The sequence below is a fragment of the Trachypithecus francoisi genome, unplaced genomic scaffold (genome assembly GCF_009764315.1).
Source record: "Trachypithecus francoisi isolate TF-2019V2 unplaced genomic scaffold, Tfra_2.0 Lachesis_group19, whole genome shotgun sequence".
NCBI classification, from domain to species: Eukaryota; Metazoa; Chordata; class Mammalia; order Primates; family Cercopithecidae; genus Trachypithecus; species Trachypithecus francoisi.
The window spans coordinates 46,415,690-46,432,248 of record NW_022681464.1 but is presented as its reverse complement, the minus strand read 5'-3'; the positions used below and the strand labels follow the sequence as shown (position 1 = coordinate 46,432,248).

At 35.9% G+C, this 16,559-nt stretch overlaps 1 protein-coding gene across 1 annotated transcript in view; it reads right to left on the bottom strand.

Annotated features, from left to right (window-relative positions):
* Positions 1-580: 580 nt before the first annotated feature.
* The window catches only part of ANKRD62 (ankyrin repeat domain 62), a 73,780-nt gene continuing 57,801 nt past the window's right edge, over positions 581-16,559 (bottom strand). The window contains 9 exon segments of the mRNA XM_033178401.1: positions 581-772; positions 2,158-2,639; positions 2,642-2,704; positions 2,707-3,079; positions 4,225-4,428; positions 6,288-6,391; positions 6,394-6,489; positions 13,755-13,896; positions 14,167-14,200. Coding sequence (XP_033034292.1) covers positions 581-772; positions 2,158-2,639; positions 2,642-2,704; positions 2,707-3,079; positions 4,225-4,428; positions 6,288-6,391; positions 6,394-6,489; positions 13,755-13,896; positions 14,167-14,200 — 1,690 coding nt within the window.

Sequence of the window (16,559 nt, the reverse complement as noted above, 5' to 3'; positions counted from 1 at the left end):
CCCTTTGCCGACCTCCTATAACCCCATTTGTAATTTTTGTGTTTTTATTTTTTTAAACAAGAGAAAGTAGACACATACATGTTGGCAAATGCTAACTGTCCATAGTTCTATGACTATGACTACAGCCCAATAAAAAGTCAGAGTAAGGATTTTCATCAAAATACTAATTTATTCTGTAGAATGGCCTTTCTGTACAAGTTAACCAGAAACCCATGAAATAAGTAAGCACAAGTCTTTATTCACACAGAAAAGTAGAGATTAAAACAAGAAAATTTTCTGAACATTCCATTAGACATTATCCTCTGAATTAATCTGGCTTGTCTCCACGTGGCAATGAAAAAAATCACTAAAAATATACTGTAAAAAGAAAAAAATTCTCTAATCTTCTGTGAGAAATGATGTGTAATTCTCAACTTTCATAAGGGGAAATACTAAGAAAATATTTGTAATTATAAAACACGGCAGAGATTGAGAAATGTGTATTATAATCAAATTTTAACAAAATTAATTATAATGAAAATACAAAAGAAAGCTCTCCACTGAAACTGGTGTCCTGAAACACTTGATATTATTTAACCAGCTACAGAGTAACTGTTGACATGCTAAGTTTCATACATACTTGACTTCTCAGCTGGCCTAATTTCTTTTTTGAATCTCGTGTCTCATCTTCTAAATTAACGTGACGTTGTGATGAAATCTCTAGCATAGCTTCTGACAGTGACTGTTTGTTCAGGGCATCCCCCACTTCTCGCTGAAGCTGTCTCATGACTACCTGGTAAGATGTCATTTTTGTTACTGATTTTACATATCACCTTATTATTAAATTTTGTTAACAGTATGTAACTCTAATGTATACGTTTTGAGAAATATCACCACACACATTGATTCTTCTTCTTCATGTGTACACATTCCTATTTATTTCTGAATCCAGGTAAGGATAAAGAAGGTGTTATCTTTGTGCCAAACTGGTGCTGTGTTACTCATACAACAGATTCAGTGCACTGATGAATGTGCAACGCTTAAAAACCTTCTGAGGTCTCAAAAGGAAACAGGCATGTGGGTGGGACTGGTGGTAGTGAATTTTACACTGTGCAGTGCTTTCCCTCTTTTTAATAAGACGCTCAAACCAACCTCAGAGTTCCTCACATATTCAGTCACCAGCTCAAATTATTCCAATCGATTTCCATCTCAGAAGAAAAGTAACATGCCAATGGCCTTAGAGGCTCTAGGTAACCTGGCTTCCACTTCCCTCCCTGACCTCAGCTGCGGTGTCTCTCTTCCCTACTCCCCACCATTCTCTACCACCCCTCATTAGTCTAAAAATGAGGATCCAATGTGAAACTAATAAATCACAGACAGCTAAGCTTATCTTGTACTGGACAACATTATATCCAAATGAGAGTCATTGAGCCTTGAAATAAAAATTATGACCATATTATGACTGAAAAATGTGAAAGTAAGTTATAAATGCCAGTGGGAAGATTAAATCAAAGATGGTTTTTGGCTAACATTTATCACATTTTCCCCATATTATAATGTAAGAAAGATGTCTTTAAAGAACGGAATGGTTGTATCAATACGTAATTTGAGACTGAATTATTTTCAGATTTAAGTCAAATTGACATGAATAAAAATAAAATTACGATTAAAAATTTTTACGAATAAAAAATCAATTACGATACATTAAAAGCTATTGAGGAAGAATAATTATAAAATAGGAAATACACTTTAGTTCATCTGGGAAATGTGGAATTAACTGTGAAAGTAATCCAATTAATTGAATCAATTTCAAAATAACACTTTATGAATATTTCTTTATATCTGCTTTATCATAATCCTAAAATGTGGCAACATACAGACATTAAAATTATTTCAACAGTCTAAGACTACATTATAAATGTTAGTCTATATTAATATTTTGTAACTGAAATGCTTAAATTTTCCTAAGTGTCACATTGTCTTTACTCAAAGGAAAGCATCTCCTAGCTCTAACTTTTATTTGCTGGAAACAAGTTACGTTTCTAAGGTGATATAGCAGAACTGTTTATCATGTATGTACTTTGATATTCAACTTGATTCAGTGTTTAGCCATAACCAAATAGACTTTAAATTTTGCTTCAGAAGGTTTGAAAAATACTTATTTTTCTTGATACTTACTTCTCCTTCTTCTTTCTCTTTTTCACATTGGCATTGTCTTTCTTTTAAAAGAGTGCATTCCTTCATCAACTCCTTATTGTTCTCTTCTAGCTTTCTACACTCAGCTTGAAGTTTTTCTACAGTATCTTCACATTTGGCTCGGATATTAATTATTATTTCTTCCTGATTGTCAGCTTTCTTGTGAACATCATTACACTGCTGTTGATACAACAGATTTCGGCTTTGTAGTTGAAATAGTCCATCCTCTACAGATTGCTGCTTTCTCACGTATTTTTCAAAAATAGGTTGGTCATTTTGGTACATGTGCTCAATGTTCTTCAGTCGACACTGTGTTCGGCTTAGGACTCCTTGTATGTGTTCTACAGCCAATGTCTTTTCTTTGAGAGCCTCTCTTTCATAATGGAGCTCAGTTTCCAGGCCACTGGATGTACTCTCAACTTTAGAAAGTTGCTGAGAAAGAATCTGAATGTGAGAATTAATATTTCTTGTAAATGACAGCATTCATTTACTGTGCTCTGGAAAGCAAGCTGTCGGTCTCTTTTGCTGACTGACACTGATCGTGATCACATAGGGTAGCAGCCAGTCTACAAGGGTATGATTCCATTTCTGTTTTCAGTCTTTGTGTGCTTTGTTTTTCCTTCTCTAGCTCCAAATTGAGCATTGTATTCTCATCCATCAGAGCATGAAGCTCTTTACTGTAACCGGTTATTGTTTTTGTTAATGCTTCCTCATTCAGCTTTAGAGTCTTTTCAAGGTCTTCATTGTTTTCCTTTATAATTTCAATATCCTTGAAATATTTCTTTTCAGTTTCCTGGTTCTGATATTTTATTGTGTCTGTTTCCAGCCTGAGTCTGGCAGTTTCATCCCGCATCAAGTGATTTTCCTGCCACAGGTCTCTTTCTTTTTCATGAGTATGAGAACTCTAAATAAAACAAAGAAAACTTTCAGCTAGCACCCAATAAAATGACACATTATGATTTCTTCTGAAACCAAATAAGTAATAACCTGTTACATTTATACAATGAAAGAGTTGCCATCTGGATATCCAACTAAAAAAAAGTTGAATCAAAACCTCAAACCTTTTAGAGCATAAATTCTCAAAAGTTCAAAAATGTATTTGAAGACAATGAATCTATAAAAGAAAAAAAAAAGAAACACTAGAAATGACTTAAGAATCTCAGAATTTTTTTTAAAAAAGGCTTTTACTGAATTTCAACAAACCCCAAAACATAAATGATTAAAAACTATGATTACATTTAGAAACTGGGTTTACACACTAACATCTAACCTTTACTTTCCCTATAGTAAGAGCCTTAGGTCTGCAGATATCTGGACAGATGAAATTTTCCAAATTCCTTAAGTTTCTTTTTTCTGTGAATATTTTATAGATAATTCTACTTTTCTTACATTTTTAGAGTCAGTTTTAACAATGATATGTATTGATAAATGACAGATCTGGGCATTGTACTAAGCACTTTTGTATGCATACATCAATAAATTCATTTAGTTATCACAATTCTGCAAGGAAAGGTCAAAAATAGAAGCAAGTTGCTGGATTTTTCCTAGGTCCTCTGACTCTGCTTCTAGTGCTCTTCCACCAGACCACAGTTACTTCCATGGGGTAGACATGCAAATACAATAGAAACCTTTTCTTTCAAAACACAAAGAAGATAAAATTTATAAAGCTCTTCTTACAAAATCATGAGATTATTTGCTATTATGATCACTTTTATTTCTTTTCACATGTTTGAAACCATAATTAATGTGAAATAGGGAAAACTACACTGAACTATGTCACTAAGAACAGATTACTTATCAACAAAATATCATTAAGCATATATTATGGGTTATCATTGTTTTCCAAAGGTCTTTGAGCTGAAATAAAATATAACTTTGAAGCCAAGATTTATAATAAATAGTTGTAGTTATAAGTTTCATTTATTTTTAAGATGAAATAAAATTTGTGGCTTGTTTTAGAGCTACATCATATATATAAAGTCAAAGGGATATTCTAAGTAATATTAATAAAATATTAGAAATGTAAAATTTTACTAAACATTAATTTACCTCATTTGAGTTACTTCTTACAGTCTTCAATTCCACTTCCAACAATTCGAGAGTCAGCTGAAGTTGTTTTTTCACTTCGGTTTGTGTCCTATACTGCTCTTCCATTATTTTTAACTCTTCCGTATCTTTTTCATACAACTCTTCAGCCTTTCTTCTTTCTTCTTCTTCTTCTTGTAAGATACAGCTGTAGTTAAATATACTTATCTTAAAATCCTTTAAAAACAAAACACTCACACGCTGGTTTACTATCCTAATAAAGTGCCAATGTTCTTGAATATTTTTTCTTCTAGTTTTCATGTTAATATCTCACTTTGATATCTTCCAAAGAACATACAAATTGAAAAGTAGTAAGGAATGAACATCCTGCTAATTGATTAGCTTCTGTTACTAGTAACTCTAGCAAATATTAGGAAAAAAGATGCTGAAAATTATTCAGTAAAGTTACAAGATAAAAATTACCTTTTCTTCACACAGTAATTACTCCTCAATTAGGATGAATCATTTAGAGTAATTAACATAAAGTAACTTTTTATAAACAAGTTGATACATTCACTAGAAATATATTTTCACCTTCATGAAACATTCATTGCAAGTATTCCTAAACATAATCTACATTGTAAGATAGCACCTTCAGATGTCTTCTCGCAACATATATCTCCAGATGACAATAATCCAAGACTAAGCTAAGGAATCTAAGATGTTACCCATACGTTTTATGTTTCTTTTTCTGGTAAGACTTTTGACTTATTCTGTTGATTAGTATGTATTTTACAAGCAATTTAAAAATCCATTCTCAAACAAGATCTAATATTTAAACAACAAAGAATAATATCTGCCTTCTGCATAGAAGTTTGAATTAATTTAAACTCTGCAGCACAGACAGATGTTGACTAAGCTAATCAGTAATCACTTTCCATTTTACTTTTCATTCACTGCATATTAAGAGTAAAACTGGGCCAGGCGTGGTTGTTCACACTGTAATCCCAGAACTTGGGAGGCCAAAGCCAGTGGATAACTTGCGGTCAGGAGTTTGAGACTAGTCTGGCCAAAATGGCAAAACCTCATCTCTACTTAAAAAAAAAAAAAAGGACGGGCGCGGTGGCAAGCCTGTAATCCCAGCACTTTGGGAGGCCGAGACGGGCATCACGAGGTCAGGAGATCGAGACATCCTGGCTAAACGGTGAAACCCGGTCTCTACTAAAAAAATACAAAAAATTAGCCGGGCGAGATGGCGGGCGCCTGTAGTCCCAGCTACTCGGGAGCTGAGGCAGGAGAATGGCGTAAACCCGGGAGGCGGAGCTTGCAGTGAGCCGAGATCGCGCACTGCACTCCAGCCTGGGTAACAGAGCGGACTCCGTCTCAAAAAAAAAAAAAAAGTTAGAAGCATGGTGATGCATGCCTGTAATCCCAGCTACTTGGGAGGCTGGGCACAAGAACGCTTGAACCCGGAAGCAGAGGTTGCAGTGAGCCGAGATTTCACCGCTGCACTCCAACCTGGTGACAGAGCACGACTCTGTCTCAAAAGGACAAAAAAAAAAAAAAGTAAAACTGGTTAATTTTAAAAATAATTACTCTGGGTGGAGAAAAGTATACATTTCATACTCAAATTATAAATTATAAACTTTCTTAAAACAACTTAGTTATATTTAATCAAAGATCTCTTTTAAAAAGCTCCTATACTCTAACCAGATAGCTCTATTTTGAAAAATTTATCCAAAGAAATAGAAATGTAGAAAACTATGGATATGTAAGATGTTTCTTATAGCATTAATACAAAAAATTAAAACCCCCAATTTCAATTTTTTAATGAGATTTCCAAAGGGTAAAATTCTATACAGCCATTAAAATTATGATTTAAAAGAATATGCATTTAATTATTAGAGAAGCATTTACAATTAAGAACTTGTGATATTTTATCAAAAATTTCACATTCCACAATTTTAAGTTTTCTTCTCTAGTAAACCCTAGAAGGTAAGTCAGCTATTACAAAAATTATCCTACATATCTTTAGTATAAATAGTTCAAATATTTCTTTAAAACTAGAATGTGATACCTGAAATTACAGAGCTTTTGTTACATTCAAGATTCTGATGCTCTAACTGTGATTTGGTTTCATCTGTTTCAGATAGTTCCTTTTGTAGCATGCTAATCTTATTTTTCATTTTTGAAATTTTACTTTAAGTTGCTCACAGTTACATTTTTTATGTTCTGTTGATCTTTCACATGCAGCTATTGCATTCTTGATTTTCAATAGGCTAACAAAATCTGTAACCAGGAGAAAACAAAATAGAGATAAAATACATGAGTAGGTTTTTAAATGTAAAGGACTGTGCATTTCAACATGGCACTCATTCATACACTGAATGGATATGTATCTATTAAGTGCTTGCAATGTGGAAAATATGTTAAAAAGCTCTTCAGATAAAAGAGACAACACGTCTGATCTTGTTTAGCTTAAAGTGTAGTAAAGAACACAGAAAAAAAGTGACAATTACACATTCAGATAGATGCTCTAAGAACACATAGTTTTTTAGTCACCTAAGAGAATCTGACCTATAGTTGGCCCAGGGAATTTCGCTGAGGAAGAGAAGGCTACACTGAGAAAAAAAAAAAAGAGAAGGAAGCAGCTGAGCAAAGGAGGAAAGCAAAGCACTCTGGCTAGTCTGCTGCATGTGCTGGAGTTCTGCTGCAATCTGCTTCCAGCCAAGAGGGAGCAACAGGTGCTGATTTTCCTCCTTACCTGAAACAACCAACACAGACAAAATATATTAAACAATGATTTTCAACCCAGTGGACTTCAGGTAATGAAGATGGTCATCACTGAAAGACAGAAGCAAATGTAACCTTTTTTTGACAGAGCTCTTTTGTTGCCAGAGCTCCCAGGCCATGACAAAGTGAGAAAATCTGACAGATTTCCCTGAGTGGGGCGGTGACGCTAAGAATCTAGTAAAACCAAAGCAGAAAGAAATCACAGGACAGAACACTGGAGAGGATAAAGCAGCAGAGGAGACAAGCCCTGGAGATGAGCACAGGTCCCCTCTGAAGAATTTAGTGGAATAATGAAAAAAATGGATGTGTGCTAGGAAACTTCCTAAGACCAAGGGGTGGCAAGCGGTGGGGGGACACAACAGAAAAGAAGATGAGAAAACCATGCCTGGTGTTCACAAAGTGCCCAGAAGAGGGTCCATTACCCAAGAGCCAGGCCCAAAAACTCTACTTCACAGGATGATAAATAATCCAAAACTCTTGCCTCAGGAGTGGCAAATTACCCAGAATCTAAGCAAGAACAAAAAGAATCTGTTAGAAGTAAATCACTGTACCCCAACTAAAGCTCGAGACAGTAAGTGGAGGTATGAAAGGTATTTTTTAAAAATCAACCACACCTGTAGAAATGCAAATTACAATGTCAGAGGTAAAAACTACAATCAAAATAAACACAGATCACAATCATAATTTGTCATGATGAACCATGAGAAACCCTCAAGCAACTAATACATAATCTCAAATAGAAAACAACAAAGACAGAAGAATTTGAAAAATAATTGGCCAAAACCATTCTAAACCTGGCAAAATCCATATTCCCCCAGATCCAGGAAGGAACTGTCTGGACAAAAAAAAAATAAAACGTGACACAAGCCTGTAATCCCAGCACTTTGCGAGGCCGAGACGGCGGATCACGAGGTCAGGAGATCGAGACCATCCTGGCTAACAGAGTGAAACCCCTCTCTACTAAAAAAAAAAATACAAAAAAACTAGCCGGCGAGTGGCGGGCGCCTGCAGTCCAGCTACTCGGGAGGCTGAGGCAGGAGAATGGCGGAACCCGGAGGCGGAGCTTGCAGTGAGCTGAGATCCCCACTGCACTCCAGCCTGGGCGACAGAGCGAGACTCCGTCTCAACAACAACAACAAAAATAAATAAGAGTGTACCATTGTCATTTTCTTATACCATCTATGATGTGGTATAACATTACTTGAAGGTAGACTGTGATAGGTTAAAATTATATACTATAAATCCTAAATAACCACTGATATAGCAAAGAGTTATATATAATAACCCAAAAAGAATACAAAATAAATCATAGAAAGTAGCTGATTAATCTAAGGAAAGCAGAAAAAGAAGGGGAACAAATAGCAGCGAGACTAACAGCAATCAAACAGCACAATGACAGACAAACTTAACTCTATTGAGTATCACATTATAAATGAAACTGGTCTACAAGCCTCAATTAAAATGCAGACTGCCAGACTCGATAAGAAAGCAATACCCAACTCCATGCTGTCTATAAGAAATGTATGTTAAATGTAAAGAGACAAAGCGGCCGCAAGAATAGAAAAAGATACATGCTCACACTTGACAGAAGACTACTGAAAGAAATGTTCAATTAACATCAAAGTAGCTTTCACAGCAAAACCATTTCCAGCAATAATAAGGTCATGTCATAATGATGAAAGTTTCAGTTATTCAAGTAGATATAATATCCTAAATGTTTATGCCCCTAATAACATAAGAAATTCAAAATACATGAGCCAAAGTAGATAGAACTATAAAAGGAAACAGACAATTTCTGAGTAATCTGAGATTCAATACCCTTTACTCAGGAAGTGATAGAACAAGGAGGCAGAAAATTGGCAAGAATAGAGCAGACTTAAAAAACAGCATGCCTTTCAAGTACCTATGGAACACTTACCAAAATAGACAATATTTTAGGCCATACAATAATCTCATTAAAAAGATAAGTACAAAGAATGTAAGTCATACAAAGTACATATCCTGACCACAAATCAATGATATTAGAAACAATAACAAAATAATGCTAAGAAATACTCAAAAACATAAAACTAAGAAACCACGTCTAAAAAACCCTGGTTCAAAGAGACGATGAAAAAAGAAAATCTTTTGAACTGAGTAAAAATGAAAAAATAACATATCGGGGTTTGTAGAATGCAGCAACAACTGCACTTAAATACACATTTTTAGCACTATGTCAATATTATAAGAGTCCCAAATCAATAAACCTGACTTCTCCCTTAAGAAAATGGAAATAGAGGCCGGCGCGGTGGCTCAAGCCTGTAATCCCAGCACTTTGGGAGGCCGAGACGGGCGGATCACGAGGTCAGGAGATCGAGACCATCCTGGCTAACACGGTGAAACCCGTCTCTACTAAAATACAAAAAATTAGCCGGCGAGGTGACGGGCGCCTGTGGTCCCAGCTACTCGGGAGGCTGAGGCAGGAGAATGGCGTGAACCCGGGAGGCGGAGCTTGCAGTGAGCTGAGATCCGGCCACTGCACTCCAGCCTGGGTGACAGAGCGAGACTCCGTCTCAAAAAAAAAAAAAAAAAAAAAGGAATAAATAAATAAATAATTAAATAAAATAAAATGAGAGAATTAAACCAAAGCAAGCAGAGGATAAAAACAAAACCATCTGCTGGGTCTGAATGTTTGTGTTCCCAAAAGTTTATCTGCTGAAATCTAATCACAAGGGCGGATTTTTTGAGGTAGTCAACATGAGAGCCAAGCCCTCATGAATGGGATTAGTGTTCTTACACAACACACCCCAGAGAGCTCCTCCACCCCTTCTGCCATGTGAGGATACAGAGAAAAAGAACACATCTATGATCCAGGAAGGTTCCTTACCACACAGCAAATTTGACAGCACTTTGACCTTGGACTCTGCAGACTCCAGAACTGTTAAGAAATCATTTTCTACTGTTTATAAGCAACCCAGTCTATGGTACTCCGTTATACTATTGGTTCAGGAAAAAAGGAAGATCAGCAACACCAAACACTTTGGAGATTGATAAATGTGAGAAATGTCTATTTACCCTGGCTGATCAGGAAGAAGAGAAGTTACAAATTACTAATTTCAGAAATAGTAATGTCACATGATTACAGACTGTACGGATACAAAAAAAGAAAACAAGGTGACATTATAATTTTTATGTGTAACATGACAAAATAGATAACATTAACAAATTCCTTAAAAGGGAAAATTACTAAATGTCAACCAAGAAGCAATAAATAACCTGATTGCCCTAAATATAAAAAAAAAAAACTTCATAGCTGAAGACCATCCTACCAAAAGAAATTCAAACTCAGTTAGCTATGGCAGTGAACTCCACTAAACATTTCATAAGAAATAATACAATTCAATCCTAACTCTCCAAAAAAAAAAAACAAAAAAGTACACCCCAACTTACTCTTCAATGTTAGCATTATCCTGAGCCAAAACCAGACAATGATATTACCAATTAAAAAAAAACTCCCTCATGAGCATGAATGTAAAAACTGAATCAATTTGTGAAACAACCAAGACATCCTCCAGTAGGTGAAAGAATAAACTGTGGTTAAACAGCCAACAATGGAATATTATCCATGCTAAAAGATATGACAAATCAAACCATGAAAATACATGAAGGAACCATACATGCATATTACCAAGTCAAACAAGCCAACCTAAAAAGGCTACTTTTTTTGTTTTGTTTTGAGACAGAGTCTTGCTCTGTCTCCCAGGCTGGAGTGCAATGACATAAGCTTGGCTCACTGCAACCTCTGCCTCCCAGCTTCAAGCGATTCTCCTGCTTCAGCCTCCTGAGCAGCTGGCATTACAGGCGCCTGCCACCACACCCGGCTAATTTTTGTATTTTTAGTAGAGACAGGGTTTCGCCATGTTGGCCAGGCTGGTCTTGAACTCCTGACCTCAGGTGATCCACCCATCTTGGCATCGCAAAAGTGCTGGGATTACAGGCGTGAGCCACTGTGCCCGGCCTTAAAATGTTACTTTCTGTATGATTCCAACTATATGACTTTCTGGAAAATGTAAAACTATGGGTACAGTAAAAAGATCAGTGGCTGCCAGAGGATGAGGGACACCAGGAAAGGATACACAGGCAGAGTACTGAGGATTTTTAGGGAAGTGAAATGTATATGACCCGCATACATGTCAGTGTACCTTAAGATCAAACCCATATGATGTAGAGCACCAGTGTACAATGCACACTACGGGCTGCAGGTGATTCTGATGTGCCAATGTAGGCTCATCCATTATAGCAACTGTATCACTATGGAAGGGTTACTGATAAGGAGGGAGGCTACATATGTGTGCAGGTAGAGGTATTTGAAAGTCTCTGTACCTTCCTCTCAATTTCGCTGTGAACATAAAACTGGTCTAATAAATAAACTCTTTATAATAAACCAATAAACACTTTATCATAACTTCTTTGAAAATTGAATCCAACAGTATAATAAAAGGACAATACATCATAAACAAATGGGTTTTTTTCCCAGGACTGCAGGGTCACCTTAACATTCAAACATCGTTGTTATCTGCCAGATTAACAATGGAAAACAGTAGATCCATAGAATCATCTCAACAGATAGAGGCATTTGATACAATTCAACACTTATTCCTGATTTTGTAAAAATGAAAAAGTCTCAGCAAAGTAAGAATCCAGGGACCTTCCTCAGCAAGATAAAGAGCATCTATGATGAACCTTCAGCTAACATGTAGCATGGTGAAAAACTGAGTATGTTCCCCAGAAGATGAACAACAACACAGGAATGTCTGCTTTCACTGCTTTTATGCAGCATTGTTCTGAAGACTCTAGCTAGCGCAGTCGGGCAAGAAAAAGAAATAAAAGTCATCCCAGTTGAAAAAATAAATAAAACTATCTTTATACACAACCATGACCACACAATAGGTTTGAGTAAACTCTAACCTGTGGGCCTGCTTCTTGTCTTTGTCAGTGAGCACAGCTGTGTTCATTAACATACAGGTTGTCCATGGCTGCTCTCATACTACAATGGCAGAGTCTATCAGCTACAAGAGAAACCCCTTTTGCCACAAGTCTTTAATAAGAGGGTACTTTGAGAAAGAAAAGGTTTGATAATCTTTGGTCTATGTAGAAAATCTGATCAAATCTACCACGAATTAATAAGTGAGTATTATTAGTACCAGGACTAATAAGTGAGTTCAGTAAGATTGAAGTATACAAAACCAACATACAAAAATCAACTGTATTTCTATACACTCATGATACACAATCAGATTAAATTTTTAAGCATATCATTTACAACTACATCAAAAACTGAAACAGATAAATGTGATAACTATAGACTATACACACTAAAAACTACACAATATTACTGAGAAAATTAAATATGACATATAAATGCAGACATCCATTTTTTAAAGAGTAGGAAGATTCATTATTGTTAAGATGTCCACTCTCCATAAATTAATCTATAAATACACACAATTCTAACCTAATGTCCAACAAGCCAGCACTTGTTGGACATTTTTAAATGACAAGGTGATTCTAAATTTTTTTTAAATTGACAAGCTGATTCTAAAGTTCATGTGGAAATGTAAAACTAGCATAGGCAAAACACAATGAAGAAGAGAAAAATCAACTTCAACAACAATTATATACATCCAGTAACCAAAACAGTTGGCCACTAGTATAGGATGAATATCCCTTATTAAAAATGCTTGGACCAAAAGTGTTTCAGGTTTTGGATTTTGGAATATTTGCATATACATGATGCAATATCTTGGCGATAGGACCCGTGTCTAAACACAAAATACTTATTCACAAAGACAGATGGTAATTAAAAAAATACTTTCAATAATTTTGTGCATGAAACAAAGTTTGTGTATATGAGGTGAACATGTTTAGTCATTAGGATCATGCATATTAACCACACCCATAAGAATGGCTACAAATAAATACTGCAATACTTAGTGTGACAACACAGTAACCACAACTGTCCTGTTGTGCTGATGAGATGGAAATGGTACACTTTTTTTTTAAACAATTTGGCAACTTTTTCTAAAAAGGGAACATAAAGCTGCATAGGACACTTTTGTGGGTTATGGATAACTACCTTGATTATGGTGACAGTTTCACATGTGTATGTATCTGTCAAACCTTATCAAACTGTACATTTTACATATGTGCACTTTAACATGTATCAGTTATACCTCCCTGAAGCTACTGATTGTAGGAGCAAACACCTGGGCACTGGCTGTGACACAGAAACAAGGGTGTGAAATGAAGTAGTATAAAGCTAGAGCATTGTCATCTTTACCTTATAGCAATGATAAGTGGCAGCTGGGTGTTAAGCAAACAGGTAACATGATCAGATGTGAATTTTAAAATGTATATAATTATGATTGCAGAATAGACCATGGTTTTGGAAGGTGGGGTAGTAGGGAAAAGAGTTAAATAAGGTTATCACAGTATTCCAGGTATGAGATAATGATAACCTGACCCTGTGTGAAGGCATAGAAGAGAAGCAGAGTCAACAAATAGATTTAAGAGTGTCATTCACACTGAGAAAGGTACAGTGGAATGATCACAGCTCTTTGGCTAACAGTATACAAGATACAGTAGTTCTCATTCTATGTTCACAAGAAGCATACTTCCAAGATGAGCATCCCTATAACACATCTATGGTACAGTGCTAAGCAGTATCTGCATACATTACTATAGGATAGGGAAAGAACCTTATATGTATGCGTTGGTCCTACCTTTACACTCCATTCCATGTTGTTCAATGTGTAACATAAAATTCTTATCATCAGAGTAAAGCAAGTCATCATCCTCTGAGGTTTTTTTAGATGACCCAGTTACATCATTAAGGTCATCGCTGAAATATATTTGGCTTTTAACCTATAAAATAAATAACACTGTTTCAAAATGCCCTCAAAATATTTATAGCATATACTAAATATACACCAGTGGGAATTATCCATCTTTTTATATGAGCAAAAACACAGGTACTTCTTAAAATAACTGACTTTGGTTAAAAGGTGCTTTTATGAATGGTTAATGCTGCTTTATCAAAATCAATGTCTTTACAACAAAAGATTTCTGTTTTTTTACTATGATCTTTTATAAGGGATTTTCAACAACATCCTTGACAATTTACTTTTACAATACCTTGCTCTTTTCATTAGAGGTTTTCCTTGCAAGCCTAAAAAAAAAAAAAAAACCAAAAAAATCCAATCAGGCTATTAGTAAATACGTAAAATACAAAGAATATCTAAAACTTTTTTATATAAAAACCTCTGTATTTGTAATTTCTCTCTCTTATTCATAATGTTTACAGGTAATGTTTTTACAGGTGATGCAAAAACATTTTTTACAAGGGGAAAAACTATAAAGGGAAGGGTGGTGCTACAGGACAAATGAAATATACTAATGTCAAAATATTAATTTAAATCAAGCTTTCTGATCATCAAAGACAGAAAAAAACCACATTATTTGCAGTATTTGATAGAAAAATATGTATCCTGGGTTTTCTCTCATCGCCCTTTTCAATACAAACAAGTTTCACTGGTACTAAGACCTATTTGATAAATATTACTTACGTAACAGAATCCCTTTTTTAATGATAACATTAGCTAGTCGTTTCGGGACACACTGTGCGAGTACTGTGTACTATTCTAAACACTGTGCATGTATTTCCGTCACTTAAATCCTCCCAGCAACTCTGTCAAGTAGGTAACATGCTAGATACTTGATAAAGAAAGAAACTAGGCACAGAAAGCCACATAACTTGCCCAAACACATAAAACTGTTCAATAGCAGACTAAGCATTCAACCCAAGAACTCTGGCTCCAAAATATGTGTTTCACAATACATTATGAAAGTAGTATTTATTTTCAAGTAATATGATAGCAGATGAATTCATATTATCTTTCCATTTCTGAATATAAGTAACAATTTCTGAATCTTGCAATATTTTTAAAGTAAGATTTTAACCTTGGCTTTTCTTTTAAGTTCAGTGGTACAACTGCAGGCTTGTTATGTATGTAAACTTGTGTCACGGGGGTTTGTTGCAGATTATTTCATCACACACGTATTAAGCCTAGTACTCATTAGTTATTCTTCCTGATCCTTTACCTCCGCTCTCCACCTTCCAAAAGATGCCAGTGTGTGTTGCTCCTCTCAATGTGTCTGTGTGTTCTTACCATTTGGCTCCCATTTTTGAGAGAGAACATGTGGTATTTGGTTTTCTTTTACTGTGTTAAATTGCTAACGATAATGGCCTCCAGCTCCATCCATGTTCCCGCAAATGACATGATCTCATTTTTTTATGGCTACCTAATATTTCCTGGTGTATATGTACCACATTTTCTATATACAGTCTATCAGTAATAGGCATTTACTTTGATTCCAGGTCTTTGCTATTGTGAATAGTACTGCAATGAATATATGCATGCATGTGTCTTTATAACAGAATAATTTATATTCCTTTGGGTATATACCCAGTAATGAGACTGCTAGGTTGCATGGTACTTCTGTCTTTGAGGAAATGCCACACTGTTTTCCACAATGGCTGAACTAATAATGTACACTCCCACCAACAATGTATACGCATTCCTTTTTCTGTGCAACCTTACCAGCATCTGTTATTTTTGTACCTTTTTTTTTTGAGACAGAGTCTCAGTCTGTCGCCCAGGCTGGAATGCAGTGGCGTGATCTCAGCTCACTGCAACCTCTGCCTCCCAGGTGCAAGCAATTCTCCTGCCTTAGCCTCCTGAGTAGCAGGGATTATAGGCGAGTGCCACCATACCAGGTTAATTTTTGTATTTTTAGTAGAGACGATGTTTCACCAATATTGGTCAGGCTGGTCGCAAACTCCTGACCTCCTGATTCATCTGCCTCGGCCTCCCAAAGTGGTGGATTATAGGCATGAGCCACCATGCCTGGCCTGGACTTTTTAATAATAGCATTCTTACTGTGTTAGATGGCATGTTATTGTGGTTTTGATTTGCATTTCTCTAACGATCAGTGAAGTTGGGCTTTTTTTCCATGTTTGTTGATCTTGTGTATGTCTTCTTTTGAAAAGTATCTGTTCTTGGCCTGGAGCAGTGGCTGACATCTGTAATCACAGCACTTTGAGAGGCCAAGGTGGGCAGATTACTTGAGGTCAGAAGTTTGAGACCAGCTTGGTCAACATGGCAAAAACCCATCTCTATTAAAAATACAAAAATTAGCAGAGTGTGGTAGGGCATGCCTGTAGTCCCAGTTACTCGGCAGGCTGAGGCATGAGAATCACTTGAACCTGGGATGAGGAAGTTGCAGTGAGCTAAGATCACAGCACCGCACTCCAGCCTGGGAGACAGAGCAAGACTAAAATAAAAAGAAAAAAAGAAAAGTATCTGTTCATGTCCTTTGCCCACTTTTTATAGGGTTTTCTCTTGTATTTACGTTTCTTACAGATGTTAGATATCAGACGTTTGCCAGATGCATAGTTTGCAAAAACGTCTTCCCTTGTGGAGGTTGTCTGTTCAGTCTGATGACAGTTTCTTTTGCTCTGCACAAGC